The sequence below is a fragment of the Solanum verrucosum genome, unplaced genomic scaffold (genome assembly GCF_900185275.1).
Source record: "Solanum verrucosum unplaced genomic scaffold, falcon-dt-bn FXZP01000079.1, whole genome shotgun sequence".
Classification (NCBI taxonomy): domain Eukaryota; kingdom Viridiplantae; phylum Streptophyta; class Magnoliopsida; order Solanales; family Solanaceae; genus Solanum; species Solanum verrucosum.
In genome coordinates, this window is record NW_026020368.1 from 344,146 (window position 1) to 362,494 (window position 18,349).

General features: G+C 35.7%; 2 protein-coding genes and 1 non-coding gene across 3 annotated transcripts; 1 reads left to right on the plus strand and 2 right to left on the minus strand.

Moving 5' to 3' along the window:
• The first annotated feature begins 7,018 nt into the window (after window positions 1-7,018).
• Window positions 7,019-13,602, plus strand: LOC125838098 (bidirectional sugar transporter SWEET1-like). The gene is made up of 7 exons (XM_049517154.1): window positions 7,019-7,064; window positions 7,195-7,231; window positions 7,338-7,433; window positions 7,621-7,900; window positions 7,969-8,088; window positions 8,271-8,400; window positions 13,571-13,602. The coding sequence occupies exons 1-7, from the start codon at window positions 7,019-7,021 to the stop codon at window positions 13,600-13,602; spliced, it is 741 nt and encodes a 246-aa protein (XP_049373111.1).
• A 737-nt stretch (window positions 13,603-14,339) lies between these two features.
• TRNAK-CUU (transfer RNA lysine (anticodon CUU)) lies at window positions 14,340-14,412 on the minus strand. Its single transcript has one exon. It is a non-coding gene; the product is annotated as a tRNA-Lys (tRNA).
• Window positions 14,413-14,667: 255 nt separating this feature from the next.
• LOC125838114 (uncharacterized) lies at window positions 14,668-17,529 on the minus strand. The gene is made up of 6 exons (XM_049517169.1): window positions 17,365-17,529; window positions 17,170-17,262; window positions 16,310-16,408; window positions 15,672-15,713; window positions 15,351-15,582; window positions 14,668-14,851 (listed from the first exon to the last, which is right to left on the minus strand). Exons 1-6 carry the CDS (start codon window positions 17,488-17,490, stop codon window positions 14,670-14,672), a joined length of 774 nt encoding a protein of 257 aa, XP_049373126.1. The 5' UTR covers window positions 17,491-17,529; the 3' UTR covers window positions 14,668-14,669.
• Between the last annotated feature and the right edge of the window lie 820 nt (window positions 17,530-18,349).

Below are 18,349 nucleotides of genomic sequence, written 5' to 3' on the forward strand. Positions count from 1 at the left end.
ATGTTGCATAACCTTGAAAGGAAATACTTCATCTCTGAAAACAACATCCCTACTGATGAACACAACCTTTGCATTAAGATCATATAACTTATAGTCTTTTTGTGTGGAAGAAAACCCCAATAGAACAACTCTCTTTGCTCTAGCTTCAAACTTCCCATCACTAGGCAATGTAGCAACAAAACATAAACAGCCAAATACTCTGATGTGATCCAATCTAAGAGGTTTTCCAAACAGTCTTTCATAAGGAGAATAACCATCAAGGACAACTGTAGGCAATTTGTTAATTAAGTATATTGCAGTTTGTACACATTCACCCTAAAATCTACTAGGAACATGAGATTGTATCTTTAAGGCTCTGCCTATGTTCAAAATGTGTCTATGTTTTCTTTCCACAATATTATTTTGTTATGGGGTGTAAGGACAACTACTTTGATGTATGATGCCTAAGGAAGATAGCAAATCATTCACTTGATTATTAAAGAATTTAGTGTCATTGTCAGATTTTAAAACATTTATTACACAATCAAACTAAATACAAATCATGGATATAAAGCTTCTCAATACAACTACTACATCCTTCTTAGTGTGCAGTAAAAAGATCCATGTAAACCTACTAAAATCATCAACTATAGTCAGAAAATAATGTTTTCTATCATAAGTAGGATCCCTATTGTCACGACCTGATTCCTCGAGTCATGATAACACCTACTATAACCCATCAGTAGGTAAGCCAACCTGTAACCCGAAACAACAAGTAATGGGTCTAATGGCAGAAACTAAACAAGAGTAGGCAAAATTTAAGATAACAATTTAAACAGGCGGAAGCAAACAAAAATATATATACAAATAAAGATCTCTTTCAGAACCTGGAAGTCACTAGTACAGAGCTACTAACAAAATGAGTACAAGTCCCAAAAGTGGACCACAAAGATTGGACTGTCTCGAAAGGTAAAAGACAAGTCTATATATACAGATGAAGATTGAAATAACACAAAACGTCGTGTGCTCACCCCCGTCTCCGGATCAGACTACTCCAAACTGGATCAACACTGGCCACTGGTGCTCGAACCTGCATCACGAAACAGATGCAGAGCGTAACGTACCAAAACAGCAGGTACCCAGTAGGCATCATAGGCCAACTGAACTTGAAAAGTAAAGGCAATATGAAAAGAAGGAATAACACAAACAGAGGTCAAGAACGGAAATCTAGGTAACAATAGAATGCACATGAGTGTAGAAAGAACTAACTAAAGTAATCTATAAGCTAACTACACCTAACTGGACCCCATAAGCCCAGAAAGTACACTCGTGCGCAAGTTTAATTAAAACCTGAATGGACCCCCATAAGCCCGGCGAGTACACAGAATAACTATAACTAAAGAGAATTGCATATGGGAACCCAAGAACGGAGAACATCGAACCAAAACCTCAACCCCAATTAGTAGAATCTGACAGTACGGAGGCCAGCCCTTGAACCGGATGCTCACCAAAAGTACTCAAGTAACCAATCACACGTATCAAGTAACTGAGGCCGGACCTCTAACCGGATGCTTTATATTAGAGATGTCAAAATGGGTTTGGCCCGCTAGGCCGGCCCAACCCAACCCTTGAATTTAATGGAGTTGGGCTCAATTTTTTCAGCCCGTTTAGGAACGAGGCTTTTTAGCCCAGCCTCATTTGGTCCGCTGGCCTCGTAGGCCCAACCCGCAAGCCTCAGAGGCCAACCCGCAGGCTGTGAATTTTAAAAATATTAATTATATATATTTTAAGTAGTGTTTTACTTGTTAAGATTTTGTCAATAAATATTTTTAAAATATCAATATAAAATCAAGACTATATTTTTTACATATCTTTTACATTTTAGGGCCATTAGCCCACTAAATTTTCTTATTAGCCCAAGTTCATTACTCCATTATAACTATGAACCTTTGACCTCTTTTACGTTTGTTTTTATGCCTAATTTTTCACTTCTCCTTTATTGTCTTGTTTATGAAAATAATTATCATGTAATTTTTTTTACTCAGATGAATCTTATGAATGTTGTATCTTGATTCTTGGCTATTATGTATTTGTTTTGTAAATATTCAATGAAGTATGTGTAATTCATGAATGAATTTATGTATGTATTGATGTCGTGTCCATCGAAGATCAACGTTCGTATCCTTTCTAAGAGGAAAATATTGTCAGTTTTTTGGTTGAAGGGCCAACCCGTCCTAACCTATCGCCCGCTTAGAGCTGGGTTGGGCTGCTATTTTATCGGCCCTTTAATTAAAAGGGTTAGCCCGTCCCAACCCATTTAAATCTCTTGCCCGTTAGGGTTGGACAAGTTCATTTTGACAACTCTATTCTATATAAGTATCTGGGCGATAGAGGTCGGACCTTAAACCGGATGCTCTATAAATGTGTTAATGTAGCTGCTGAAAGTGTCTCAATTGATACATGCTCATAAATGTCTGTGGAACATCGTTCACACTTAGCCAATCAATGTAAGTCCTTGGAACTGAATCAAAAATCAAATTCAAATAGCGAAGCAGAACTAGTGTCGTCGACGTAACTCGTGAAGCCGTAACATCGGGGAAAATAAGGATGGCTATCGTCGGAGCAAGTGTATCGCCTAAGGCCCAAACTATCAGACTCAAGTCTGTTACACCAGTTTACAGAGATCAAAGTTGGCCGAGCAACGTCGGGGCAAAACTAATGTCTATCGGATCCGAATCATGTATTTCTAAGGCAAGCCCTAGTCAAACCTAAACTAAGGCCCAACATTCTTCAGATAAACAGTAATCAAGCATTCAAGCACTCCACATAGCAAGGAAGGTCAATTAGTAACATATAGCATGCTCACAGTTACCCGATAATTCCCGAAAGAGGCCGAAACATGATTTCTAAACACCAATGCATGATTCAATGACTATCAATCCAAATCCCAACTAATCAACATGCATTCACACTCTCGAGCTCAATCTAAGAGAGGGAAGTCGTAGCCTACCTGTAGGCCGATCACGTGCGCTCTAAAATCACTCATCCGGAGCATTTTCTTTTCGAATGGCTTCGAAACGCTGCCACACTACCAAAAATAGACTCACAACATTATTATGGTCGTTTAGACACCAAAATTACAACAAACGGAGACAGGTCAATTTTGGAGTCAAAATGGGAATCGTGGAACCCACACCGAACTGTCCGAATTTGATTCTGTCAAGAGACCCTAAATAGTATCCCGAACTTGTGTTCCGAAATGGAACACAATTCGGGGGTACAAAACACAGCAAAACCCAACACGTAAGAAAATCACACTTTAATCAACTTAAAAGAAAACAAGCAGCAGTCTAAACTTGAAATTTACAAAAATCCAATGGTGCCCAACACTCCTTGAACATTCCATGACGTAGCCACGATAATTCCCAACACGTGGGTCTTCGAATCACCCAAAATTGAGCTAAAATGAGTAAGATATGACCAAAACAAGGATGCCAAAAATAAAAGCTCGAAAAAGGGTACAATAGTCAGGTTTATAGTAAAATTTACCTCGAACTAGGTGCACCCGACAACTTTCGAACACTGTGCAACGAAGCCACCGAAAATACGAAGCTCCCGCATTTTGAATCGCCTAATTCGATTGAGAGATGAGGTTTTTAAGGTTTTTCAAAAGTACAGATTTTTCTACACTTTCCCTAAAACTTAAAAACTTCGACGGGGTGCTCCGAACTTGTTCGGAACCCCGTGCATGCAAACGAGATATGTAACCATACCATATTCAATATTTCGGATTCAATAGCACAGTCAAAATTTCCATACGAGGTCATCTTGACAAAAAGTGGGTCCCACACCCAAATGTCATTTTAAGTCAAAATCCACAAAAGGGCTCGAAAAAATATCGGAAATCTCGGGACACAAAAAAAGGGCCAATCTAAAGAAAACTTGACATTTTGGAGCTAATGGAATCGTCAGAATTGAATTACAATGTCATCTTTTTGAAATTTTGATAGAAAATGATCGTTAAAAATTATAAGCTCCAAAACACTAAAATTCGCACCATAACTAAACGAACGACCAGGTGATCGAATTGTCAGTCCCAGCAAGTCATAAATGACTTGGGGTCGCTATAGGAACACTCTAAACAACACATAAAAGGCAAGACACAGAAATGACCAGGAGGGTCATAACACTTATGAGGTCCCCAAATATCTAAATGCACTAGCTCAAACATTTTTAAAGTTTGAGTAACACTAGATGGAAATTTAAGCCTACATTGCTTTGCCAAAGGACAAATCATGCAGTCTTCTTGCACTGCCTCATCAACTTTATTCTGCAACATAGGAAGGTGTTGCATTACTTTCAAGGAAGGATGTCCTAGTCTAAGGTGCCAAAGTCTATGGTCTACTAAGCAGTTGTTTTTTAGCACTGCTCCAACAATAGGTATGACATCATGTCTTATGATGTATAAGTATTCCTCATCTTTACCAATCCCAATCACCTCTCCAGTAGAGAGAGCCTGCATTACACATAAATCAGGATAAAATGACACCATGCATTTCGGGTCTTTAGTCAGCTTGAAGACTGACAATAAGTTAAACCTGAAGTCTGGGACATGTAAAACATTTTACAACCTGTAATTCTCTAAAATCACATCATTGCCAACATGTTCTACATGAATTTTACTTCTTGTTGGTACATGTACCTTATTACAACTGGATTCTGATAATTTTCTACAATCACTTAGCAGATTCTCACAGTATGTAATATGATGTGTGGCTTCGGAATCAACAATCCACTTTACTGTATGACCATTAGCACTTACATGCAAATGATTCATACATGTTGTTGCATTGGCCCTACAGGTTCCTGATGATGAAAGAGACTCCATCATCTTGGCAACCTGCTCATATTGGTCCTTTGTGAAATAACCTCCTGGGAAATAGATTTGGGACAATGATCCAGATCTAGGTGCTTCAGCTTCAGTCTTGTCTGATTCCAGAGAAGTAGAGGTATTTGCATAGGCCTTATTCACAGACATCTTTCTTTTACTCTTTAAATCAGCATGAAATTCCACAATTCTATAACAATTGTCTTTAGTGTGACCTTTATACCCACAATGATCACATACCAATCCCAATCTCCTGCCTTGTGAAGTCTGGCCCTGTGTCTTCTTAGCTTGAAATTTGTTGTTGTTGATTTGATTCTGATTGTTGTAATTATATGACTGATTGCCTTTTCCTTTCATCATTGTGAAAAGTTCCTTTCCTCCTTCTGCCTGTCCTAGCTTCCTTTGAATCTCTTCCTGAATTGCCATTGCATAGGCTTGGTTTACACTGGGAACAGAAGGACTGAGTAAGATAGAACTCCTCATCTGTGCATAACTTTCATTCAGCCCAACCAAAAATTGCAACAGTCTTTGTTGTTTGACATGTTCAACATGTGAGCTTGACTCTTCACAATCACACGATTGAGAAGGTACCATTACATCTATCTTATCCCACAAATCTCTCATCCTTGAGTAATAAGAGGTCACAGTCTCTGTTCCTTGAGTCAATACACTGATCTCCTTCCACAAATGAAAAATCCTAGTCAAATTTGATTTATCAAATCTCTCCTTGAAATCACTTCATATTCTCTTTGAACTAGAAGCATATACAATGCTTGTCATCAGTTCTGGTGCTACATCTGCACTAATCCATGATAATACAACTGCATCACACCTCTCCCATCAAATTGCCAAATCTCCTTTGTATGAGCTTTTAGCACATATACCATCAACAAATCCCAGTTTGTTTTTTACTAGAAGTGCCAATCGCATGGATCTACTCCAAACACCATAGTTCTCTGGCTTTGTGAGCTTCATAGGAATCAAGGCAACGCCAAAAGTATCTGAGGTTTGAAGATGAAGTGGATGATTATGGTTTGTCTGCGGATTATCTTCTGTATCTGAACTCTGTGGTTTCATTATTATTGTTGCTGCAATGATCGACGATTACAGCTTCCAATAGCCCTTCGATCAGTGCTCTGATACCATAAAGAATTTGTGAAATCTACGGGAAAAAGAAAGTAAAATTGTATTTTATTGAAACATCTTGCATTACATTTGTGATATGAAAATTGGAATGAATCTCACATCTTTTTCTTGCTTAACATTTTACATAGATACCTCTATATATAGAGGATCATAGTTATTGTAACTAACAGAAGTGCAAACCACGTGACCATTCAAGCTGAGTTGTAACTTCCTAACAAACTCCAACTAACTATTAAACTGGCCAATAGCAATGCACCAATTCTGTCATCTGTAATTCAACAAACTTATCTATCACCGTGTACCTATTAGGCTATTCTTCCAAGAACATCATGTCAAAATCAAATCACCATTCTTCTTCATTCTCTGTTTTAAACTCATCATTTCCATTTACATGAACTTCCCTTCTTTACTTAGGTTATTTGCTTTTGAAATTGACTTGATACATAAATATGTCATTTAATTTGGTCTTATGCTTTTCAATTTTGGATATGCACAAAAAAAATATTTAAGCTGGTATAAAGTTGAATAAGTAGGCACACGCGTCCGACGTGACATAATACAAGTAGTAGGCCACGCTAGATGTTTTGTAGGATATGAATTGCCACCTCAAATGACAAGTAGGATGTGTATGTCTATTTGTTCAACTCTATACAAATTTAAGTGTTTACTTATACAAATCCAAAATTGAAGAATATAAATATGACAAAGTTAAAAAACATGCTTATATATCATGCCTTTTACTTTTTTAGTCATGTATGATAATGATGACATCTTTATAATAAGCCATGCAATCTTCCTCTATAGTTATGAATAATTATTGGTGAGTTTACCCTTTTTAAGTACTCCATATTCTTGGTTTAATTACTCCTATTTATTTTTATTAAAACATTACTATTAGAATATGTGACCTCTTAGAATATTACTATTACTCATCTCCTCTTTATATTGAACAAGTTTTTGAACTGAAAAACTAACTTGCTCATAGCTTGTAGGGAACACAACAATATGAGCGGTCTTGTACACACTGTACAATTTGTTTTTGGGATTCTTGGTGAGTTTATTTCACTTTAATGAATTCATTTCCATATTTTATTTGCTTTGTATATTTTTCTCTTTAATTAATTAATTTTTGGTTGAGTTTTTCTTCTCATTTGCTTCTCTTTTTTTCTGATAATTAACAGGAAATGTTGCTTCTCTCTTTCTCTTTTTAGTACCCACGTAAGTATAATTCTGAACAACACGATCACTATTTCTATTATAATTTATACACATTAGTAATATAAATAATTTTAATTATAAATATATTTTGTTTAATTGAATTTAGGTATACATTCAAGAGGATCATCAAGAACAAATCGACAGAACGATTCTCTGGAATACCTTATGTTATGGCATTTTTGAACTGCTTGCTTACTGCATGGTAACTATCTATACCCATGTAGCAAATTTCAAATTTTGATGCATTGAAATTGGCTGAGCTAATAAATAGGTGGATCAATCTTTCAAATTTAAATGAATTATATTTTCATATGCTAATTTTGTCACTTTAGAATTTTCCTTTGTAATTATTATTTTCTAATAAAGTTATTGAATGAATGAATGAGCAGGTATGGTCTGCCATTTATAACATCAAACAATATTCTGGTTACAACAATCAACGGGACTGGAGCTACAATTGAGTTAATATATGTGCTTATCTTTTTATTATATGCACCCAATAAGCAAAAGAGAAAAATCTTAGCAATATTTGTATTAGTCCTTGTTGCTTTTGCTGCAGCTGCGGTTATCTCAGTGCTTGTTTTTCATGGAAAAATTAGAGAGCTCTTTTGTGGTATTGCTTCCACAGTTTTCTCCATCGTTATGTATGCAGCTCCTCTGTCTATTATTGTAAGCACTCTCAAATACTCCTTCTTATAATCATTCCTTTACAACGAATTGAATATATTTTTATTCAGAGACTAGTGATCACGACCAAAAGCGTGGAGTACATGCCATTTCTCTTATCATTTGCCGCTATCCTATCTTGCACTAGCTGGTTTATCTATGCCATACTAGGAATGGACCCATATATTGGCGTAAGTACATCTCTCCTACTGTTGAGAATATAATTAAATCAGTAATAAAAGTATACTTTTAGATGAGTCAGAGCAGACAAAGATCCTGAGATTGAAACTAACTGTCACTCATATCAAAAAGAATTTTCACATGTTGTATGAATTACTAGTAGTATTAATTAGTGAATTTTGTTGTTATGCAGATTTCAACAGGTGTTGGCTTGACTTTAGGAATAGTGCAATTGATTTTATATTTCTGTTATTGTGACAAGAAAATTTTAAACAAGAAGACATTTGCTGTTGAAGAGTCGCAGCAGAATATGGACAACGGTCATAACTATTGGAATTAGTTAACTGATGAGGTAGTTAGCTAGTAGTGTTAGTTAGATGATTAAATTCTGTTAGGATCTGTAACTAACAAAATGATGAGCTGGATATAATTGTATAGGAACTCTAGTATAAATACTAAGCTTGCATTGATTCACAATTTTTACACTGAATGAAACAATTTGATTTCCTTTCTCTTCTCTGAGTTACTTGAAAGATTTCTGCCATTGATGTGGCTCAGATTACGAAATTAACATGGTATCAGAGCAATCGTAACTGGGATCGTATTTCATCTTTGATCAGCTTGATCGTGTTCTTCAACAATGCCGGAGTCACGATCAGAAACAGTCGTCGCTGATCAGCAATCTCAATCAGTCGCTGAGAAAATCACAAATACACATCCATTGTATGTTCATCCCTCCGATACCCCTGGATCGGTGCTTATTCCGACGAAATTGACGGGATCGGAAAACTATGGTTTATGGCGACGCTCCATGACAATTGCGTTGCAAGCTAAACGAAAATTAGGTTTTGTTACAGGCACTTGCCGGAAGGATCAATTCAGTGATGAATTGCATGAAGATTGGGAAACCTGCAATGCAATCGTATTATCATGGATCATGAACACCGTCTCTCCTTCTCTCCTCAGTGGAATTGTGTATTCATCTAATTCACATCTCGTCTGGGAAGACCTCAGAGAGCGATTTGATAAAGTGAACAGAGTTCGGATTTTTCAATTGCACAGGGAAATTGCTACACTATCGCAGGGAACTGATTCTATTGCTGTATATTTCACCAAATTGAGGGAGCTCTGGGCTGAGTACGATGCTTTAGTTCCTACACCTGGATGTGATTGTGTAAAATCGAGGGAATACATGGAGCATTTGCAGAGGCAAAGGCTACTTCAATTTCTTAGCGGTTTGAATGAATCGTATGAACAGGTACGTCGTCAATTGTTGTTGAAAACCATAGAGCCTTCCTTAAACCAAGCTTATGTCATGCTTAGTGAAGATGAGAGTCAGAGATCTAGTCCATTCCCAGCGTTACCAGGTAAGGGAGAACCACTGGCTATGCAGTTCAGTAGAAATCCTGCCTATAAAGGAAAAAAACCATTTATCAGATGTGATTATTGTGGTAAAGGTGGTCATGTTCAAGGTGATTGTTATTGGTTGGTAGGGCGTCCTGGTCAGTCTGATGACTCAAAGAAGAGCTCCACTGATGAAGTTAGGAAGAAGCAATATCCTCCAAATGCTGATAAAAAACCTTACCCCCAACAATTTGATAAGAAGCCATTTAATCCGCGTTTTGATAAGCAACGTAATTTCTCAGCTAACAATGTTACGAATGATCATCGAAGATCTGAGGTTGATGAATATACAGGGTCTAGTAAGGGTGCATCTGTAGATGACCAATACAAGTATCTCCAGCAATCATATGGGAGGACTGGACCTAAGTTCTCTGATGAGCAGTACAGACAGATGCAAGAGCTCTTGAATGAGAGAAATGATCATTTTTCTGATCATCTCATCAATTTAGCAGGTACTGTTACTTCTTTGCTAACTGAATTTGGATCTCCAACTTGGATCATAGATTCCGGAGCTACTCATCATATAGCATCTTCAATCCATATGTTGCAAGATGTAGTTGAACTTTCCCGATCTAGTAATGAGCAGGTTCATATGTCAAATGGAGGGATTGTTGATATAACTCACATAGGTTCTGCAGATTTTTTAGCAGATTTGAGAGTGGATAATGTATTACATGTACCAGATTTCAAGTATAACTTGATTTCAGTCTCCAAATTAACCAAGAGCCTTTCTTGCTCTGTCACATTCTTTCCTGATTTTTGCATTTTTCAGGATCTTTACAATGGCAGGGTGAGGGGGATTGGTAAAGAAGTGGGAGGTCTTTACATTGTCAAGCAAATTTTCAAGGATACATGTTTCATTAATGGTGCACTAAGACCATCATTGTCAGTAGACCAGTCAAGAGCTACTGAGTTGTGGCATCAAAGACTAGGTCATCCTTCTTTACATGCTATGCACAAGCTTGGTTTAGTTCACAAGAATTCCTCAGATATTGCTGCAACTGCAGATTGTCCTATTTGCCCTCTAGCTAAACAGAGTAGACTAGTTTTTCCTCATAGTGTATCTAGAAGTGCTAAACCATTGGAGTTGATTCATCTTGATGTCTGGGGTCCCTATAGAACCCCTACTCATGATAGGAAGCATTTTTTTCTTACTATTGTTGATGACCACACTAGATACACTTGGGTCTATCTATTGCAAATGAAAAGTGAGGTAATCACTGTATTAAAGTCTTTTTTGTGCCTAATAAAGACTCAGTTTAATGCTGTTTTGAAGACTATTAGATCAGACAATGGCACTGAATTTTTTAACAAACAGTGTTCTACCCTTTTTGATGCTTATGGTATTGTTCATCAAAGTAGTTGTGTTTACACTCCCCAACAAAATGGCATTGTTGAGAGGAAACATCGACATATTTTGAATGTGGCCAGGGCACTCAAATTTCAGGCCAACATTCCTGCTAGATATTGGGGTGAATGTATTCATGGTGCTGTATATCTCTTAAACAGGCTTCCCTCTGATGTACTGCAGGGTCACTCTCCTTATGAATTACTTTATCATAAAGTCCCTTCCATCACTCATTTGAGAGTTTTTGGTTGTCTTGGTTATGCCACCAACTTGGTGAAGTCTGATAAATTTGGTGTCAGGGCCAAACCTGTCATCTTGTTGGGGTATTCTTCTACTCAAAAGGGTTATAAGCTGCTTGATTGTGCGACTATGCAGTTTTTTGTGAGTAGGGATGTTATTTTTAAGGAACATTTGTTTCCTTTTACTTTTTCTTCTGGCAGTCGTTTGGTATGTTCCCCATCTCATGATAGGGAGGATAATATTTCACCACTGACAGATCATGAGATACTAGATCATAATCATGAAAGTATTGTGCAAAATGGTGCTGCTGCTGAAGGTTGTGTAGAGTCTGCAGATGCTGTTGAAGGTTGTGTGGAGTCTGCAGATACACATGAAGCTGAAAATCCTGATAGTACTGTGAGAAATGGTACTGGTGCTAAAGATTGTGTAGAGCATGCAGATGCACATGGAGATCAAAATGTGAGAAATGAAAGAGCTGAATATGTGGATGTTGAACCTCATCATGAAGACACACAAACAGCTCCAAGAAGATCTGGAAGAATCCCTAAACCACCATTGTGGCATGAGGACTATGTAACTTCAAAAGGAAAGTGCACATCGTTATATCCTATATCCAACTATGTGTCCTATCACAAGTTATCTACAAAATGCAGAAGAATATTGGCCAGTTTTTCAGAAATAGTTGAACCACATAGCTTTCAAGAAGCATCTAAGGATAGCAAGTGGGTGGAGGCAATGAAACAAGAAGTCAAAGCTTTAGAAGACAACAAGACATGGAATATAGTTGACCTTCCAAAAGGTAAACATGCCATTGGGTCTAAATGGGTTTACAAGATAAAATACCATGCAAATGGTAAGATAGAGAGATACAAAGCCAGACTAGTGGCAAAAGGATATAGTCAAAAGGAGGGACTTGACTATCATGAGACCTTCTCCCCTGTAACTAAAATGGTTACAGTTAGGTCCATTATAGCACTGGCAGCATCTAGGGGGTGGAACATATGTCAAATGGATGTGTATAATGCCTTCTTGCAAGGAGATCTAGATGAAGAAGTCTATATGGCACTCCCACAAGGCTTTGAGAGACAGGGAAAAAAAAGGTATGCAAGCTGAACAAGTCTCTATATGGGCTGAAACAAGCTTCAAGGCAGTGGAACATCAAATTGACAGAAGCTCTAGTAGATGCAGGATATTGCCAAAGTAAATATGATTACTCTATGTTCACTAAAAGGATGGGCAGTGACATAGTAATTATACTGGTTTATGTAGATGACATGATGATCACAGGTAGCAGTGATGCTGTCATACATGAAACTAAAGAGGTTCTACACAGAAGTTTCAAAGTCAAAGACCTGGGAGAACTGAAATTTTTTCTTGGCATAGAGATTTTGAGATCCAAGCAAAGGATCATGCTAAACCAAAGGAAATATGCTCTTGAAGTTATATCAAAGTTGGGATTAGGAGGTTCAAAACCAGTAAATACCCCCATAGATGTGAACCAGAAATTCACTTCAGTAGAGCATGATGAATGCACTGGAAGTAAGGGTGATGAATTGTTGACAAATGTAACAGAATATCAAAGATTAATTGGAAAGCTATTGTATTTGACTATAACCAGGCCAGATATAAGCTTTGCTGTACAAACTCTTAGCCAATATATGCAAACACCAAAAAAGTCACATTGGGATGCAGCCTTAAGAGTGGTCAAGTACATAAAACAGGAACCAGGTTTAGGGATCTTGTTGAGCAGTAATGCAGATGATTCATTGAGTTGCTTTTGTGATGCAGACTGGGCTGCATGTCCAAATACAAGAAGGTCAGTCACAGGCTTCTTTATTAAGTTTGGACAGTCTTTGATATCCTGGAAATCAAAGAAACAGCATACTGTTTCCAGAAGTTCTGCAGAAGCAGAATATCGAAGCTTAGCTACTGCAACTTCTGAAGTGGTTTGGTTATTGGGGTTGTTTGATGAATTGGGAGTTCGAGTAAAGAAACCAGTCAGTGTGTATTGTGATAGTAAGGCTGCTTTGCAGATTGCAGCTAACCCCATCTTTCATGAAAGGACCAAACATATAGAGATAGATTGTCATTTTGTGAGGGACAAGATTAAAGAAGGGAAGATACGAACTCATCATATTGGAACCAAAGATCAAGAGGCAGATGTGCTAACAAAGGGACTTGGCAGAAGTCAACATGCATACCTGCTACACAAGCTTGGAATGCTTAATTTGTTACAGCATCCAGCTTGAGGGGGAGTATTGGAATTAGTTAACTGATGAGGTAGTTAGCTAGTAGTGTTAGTTAGATGATTAAATTCTGTTAGGATCTGTAACTAACAAAATGATGAGCTGGATATAATTGTATAGGAACTCTAGTATAAATACTAAGCTTGCATTGATTCACAATTTTTACACTGAATGAAACAATTTGGTTTCCTTTCTCTTCTCTGAGTTACTTGAAAGATTTCTGCCATTGATGTGGCTCAGATTACGAAATTAACAATAACAATGACGTTAAGTTGTATTTACCATGATGAGAAGCAATCCTATTTTTAATGGTCAATACATGAATGTCCATATGTGCTAGTCTAGACAAGTTAAAACGGAGGACCAAGTTCATGGCAGCTCAAAACTTGATGATTTTTGTTGAGAAACAGTTTCTTTAGATCTATTCTATTGGCATTTTGATGTGCGCAGATAGTATTGTAAGAGCATCAAAAGCATAATCTTCTGCTTTACATATTCAGGTAAAATTTTAAAAAGTTGAAAAAAAATATGTAGTTTTTTTAATTTGTTGTTGTAAATTGATCAAGGAAATTACTATGCATTTATTCATTGATATGATTTAAGTGCTTTCATATATCCAACTTGTTAAAAATTTACCTTTCTATATGAAAATTTAAAATAAAAATAAAAGATCCACGTGACCCCAATCACATGTAAAGATTGAAATATTTCAGGTTAAGTATGCTCGCTAGATATATAATTCAATACTTTAAAGATGATCATCTGAATTTGTGCTTGAAGAAGTCCAGTTTTTTGTTCTTGTTGACTTTTGCTAGCTAAATTTAACTTGAAGCTATATATTTAGCTATCTCAAGACGTAATAAACATCAAATCCCACCACGTTTCTATATATGGGACAAAAAAATGATGTCTTTTAAATCTGATTTTGACCACTATAGTATGCGGGAAAAAAAATGAAAAAAAGTAAATCAAAACATCTAATTTTAGTAAAGGGCCAAATATGTAAAGCAAAATAATAGTTAAACGCCCACCGTGGGGCTCGAACCCACGACCACAAGGTTAAGAGCCTTGCGCTCTACCAACTGAGCTAGACGGGCTACTTGTGATGATCTACCATAGATTTTTATTAAATAAAAACTAGTAGGGAAAAAACACATTGCACACTAATTAAAATAAAATTAATTAGAGAATTGATAGGAAATTAAATAGATAGAAATAGTTGCATACTATGTTAAGTCGTCTCTACATGCATAATATATTTATTTTAAACTAACTTGAGAGGAGTACTTGACAATTTGTAATGTAAAAATAGAAGATAATAGCTAGAGAAGAGTTTTTGACAATTTGAGAACTATTATTCTTGAGCCTTTTGGATCTCTACTTCATTAGGCATCTCTAGTTTTTTGCCTTCTTCCACACCATTTTCAATGTTAACATGTTTGCAGGCTTCATTTGGTCCTCCACCAACACAACTCTCATTGGAATAGAAGTCAATTTCCCTTGTCCAAGTTTTTAATGTCTCCATAGCTTCTTCATCTGTTTTGTATCAAACTGTAACATTAATTATACTCACTTTTTAAAAAAAACAGATAGAAAGATATTTTAATCCTATTAATTTTTTATTTTTTTTACCCCTTCCTACGAGTTTTCACCTTTTTTACTTTTTTGGTGACTGAAATTCCTAACCTCGGAATTGGAGGTAGATGGTGCGTACCATCTAAACAATCTACTCTTGTCAATTTTTAGTTCCTTGCTAGTAATCAAATGAATTGTGTGACTCTTAATTAACACCTTAGTTCATGTCTAAGGCTAGACATCCAGAGCGTAGCGCATAAATCTTGAGATAGAATTAACCAAAAAATTTACTCAAGAGAAAAGATTGCCCAAAAATCATATAAAAAGATCTCCCATCCCCTTTTCGTTCGATGGAACTATTCAACTATTTTCTTTAGTTTTCTCAATGTCCAAATACTTCATATCAACTTCTAAAAGTTTCAACAAATAAAAGACTAGATAAATTTGTAAATTCACTTGCCTAGTCTTGGCACAGTGTGTCCTTGAGGATGCCTTATGATGAGAGGATTTTCAAAAGCTGTTGTAAGCTCTTGTGAAGGAAGTTTGAGCCAATCTTTCTCTCCAATAAAATGGACTGATTTAACCTTCATCATATCTTTGTATGCAATGTTACAAATATTTGGGTCCCTAAATTTGGCCCCTGATATTGATACAAATAATTTCATTGGTGGATGCTCTTTCAGAATCTTCCCCTGTATAAATAAAAATATATAAATTTCCCAAATTATATTGGAAATTATGAAGTAATTTTGGCTAAGAGTTGAGGTGATTGCAAAATTACCTGTTCCATGTACCCTAGTAAAAGGCCTGATAAAGTCGCTCCCTGCACCAAGGGATCGAGAAAATAAAATAAAATTTCACCTAATTTGATATTTGTGAGTATAATTTTAAAATTACGATATTCAAGTTTGGATTTGATTTGAGATATTAGTACAATTTGTTATTCAGTATTTTTAGAATATCAAATTATTTACTTAATGAAGATCATATATCAATAGGTTCATTATTAATTAGTACAAGTTCAAAGAGTAAGTTAAAGATTAAACATAAACAACTCAAAATACATATGTATTTTAGTTGTGTCAATTTGTTTTTCTTGAAGTCTTCTTATTTGTTGATCTTTTATTACTCCATATCTCCACATCAAAAATAAAAATATTGGAGCAATAGTACTAACTTTGTAATACAATTGGCTATAACTTCAATATGGTATTACTGAAAATCGTACCAAATTAAAGTTTGATTTATCGATTGTTGAATTACTAAACCAAAATTTAAAAATTTGATATTCGACTTCTATTTTAAACTATCAATTATCAAATTACCGATCCCAAAATTTAAAAATCCCAAATCAAATACCAAACATCCACTTTTTTATTAGACGTAAAAATTAAGATCTCCTGTAAAAAGTAAACAAACCTGGGAGAATCCGAGAAGACCATCGAAAGGCCCTTTGCTTGTTATATACTCACACAAGTACGAAATGCATTCTTCTAAGTTCTCATATTCTGTAAAATCCTGAGAGCAGGTAAATCATTGTTAGTAAAAACTACTCCAATGTGTTGTGGTGCAGTGTTGTGACTACTCCATTCAAAGGAGGAGCTAGGTGGAAGTTTGTGGATTTGGACGAACCTAGTAGCTTTTGTTTAGATCCTGTATTTGTACTAGAAAATTAAATAAATATATGTATATTAACTTGTGAATCACCAACAAGGGTTGTGGTGGAATGGTAATTAAGTACTTCTTCATCCTTAACCAAGAGGTTTCGAGTTCGAGCTCCCTTGGGTACGGAGTGACCTTTGTTAGGGAGCGCTTTACCCCTCAATGTGGCACTTCCTGGTGCGAATCCAGATTTAGTCGGGCTCCGGGTACCGGACATCAGGTGGAAAACCAAAAAAAAAAAACTTGTGAATCTGGTTCAGTGATAAAAAAGTGACTGTCATATGGCTCCACCCTTAACCACAGGTCTCGGGTTCGAGACTGGATATGGAGAAAATCTGTTGGGAGCGCTACATTCGAATTTAGTCAGGGGTCTAATACGAACTCCGAACTTCAGGTGGGAAACCAAATAGGCAAGAATGAATTAACAAAAGGATTTCAAAATTACTTTTACAAGACAGTGGAATTAGATATGGAATTTCTCGGCAATTCTTTGCTAATTGGTTGCTAAAACGCTATTAGTTTATCGAATCTTCATATAATATTGCTGTTAATTCATAATTAAATGAAATTAGCATGAAATTTTTGTTGTTTAGCTACGCGTTAAGGCACGTATTTACCTCATTATACTGGAACCACTCAAAATATGGTGGTGGAAATATGCCCTCAATATCTGATTTCCCCCCTGCTGCAAATATTCCATCTGGGAATTCCTGCCAATATATATTCATTTATAATTTCAAAATTAACTTTGATGTGTTACATAATCAACAAAGAAAATATAATTAATTAAATATAAAAATGTAACATCATACCATTTCAAAATGAGCAAAAATAGAAGGATCCCATTTGCTTAATTGTTTTTTTAAGAAATTTCCACTAGTTCTAAATCCATGCAAACAAAGAATCTTCATCTTTTTTTCTCCTATTATCTCGTCCATCCTCTCACAAATGTGGTGAATTAAGTTGAAAGTTGAAGAGTACTGTATATATATCTAAATACTCAAGAATCCAACTACTCACTTTGACATAATTAAAGCGACGTATCGAATTTATTTGAACTCAATATTTTTAATATAGAGTTTATAAATATATATAAAAATTACTAAAAGTTACCATAAATATGAATAAATAACTTTTTAAAATATCATTAATTAATACTAATATATTAATAAAATTATATAATTTAAATTTTGAATTTGACTCTCGAACCCAGTAAACCAAAAATGTAAAGGGGGTCTATTTACTATTGGGGGAGTTAGGTAATAAGATTGGCTGGCAGGTGAACACGTGACTCTCAACAGCCATTGGGCCTTTCCAACTATCAGGTATTTACTTTTTAAAATTAAGAGAAAAAAAAATATAGAAAAAAGACATAAAATTATCATTGAAGTTTTTTTGAAAAAAACACCTTAATTTTATGAGTATTTTATTACCCCATAAAAATATTGAATACCTTTATGAAAAGAGCATTTTGACCCATTTTCTCACCTGTGAGTTCACTCGTGATGCTACCCTTTTAATTAATTCAATTTAAATTAACCCTACCCAAATCGTTTCAAAAAGAAAAAAAACTCTTTCTTTCTTTTGTTTTCCATTTATTAGTTTGTCTCTTCGTTTTCTTCAATCAGAGTGATTGTTGAAGATTATTTGCTTCTATTTCAACTTTTTTTGGTCAAAATTCTTGGAGAACTAATTGAGTAAACAAGGAGTTGAAGGTTAACTTTTCTTATGTAAAATGTGTATTGACAGATAAAGTTTTAAGGATAAAGAGTATTCAAATAAATTATATTTTCTCCA

Bases quoted from the DNA above. Each gene is read 5' to 3' on its own strand.
- LOC125838098 (XM_049517154.1), top strand. From the start codon at position 7,019: ATGAGCGGTCTTGTACACACTGTACAATTTGTTTTTGGGATTCTTG. The intron at 7,434-7,620 runs GTAACTATCTAT...ATGAATGAGCAG, and splicing joins AACTGCTTGCTTACTGCATG to GTATGGTCTGCCATTTATAA. The intron at 8,401-13,570 runs ATAACTATTGGA...ACGAAATTAACA, and splicing joins GCAGAATATGGACAACGGTC to ATAACAATGACGTTAAGTTG.
- LOC125838114 (XM_049517169.1), bottom strand. From the start codon at position 17,490: ATGGACGAGATAATAGGAGAAAAAAAGATGAAGATTCTTTGTTTGCAT. The intron at 17,263-17,364 runs GTATGATGTTAC...ATATATTGGCAG, and splicing joins TTTTTGCTCATTTTGAAATG to GAATTCCCAGATGGAATATT. The intron at 16,409-17,169 runs GTAAATACGTGC...ACCTGCTCTCAG, and splicing joins AGTGGTTCCAGTATAATGAG to GATTTTACAGAATATGAGAA.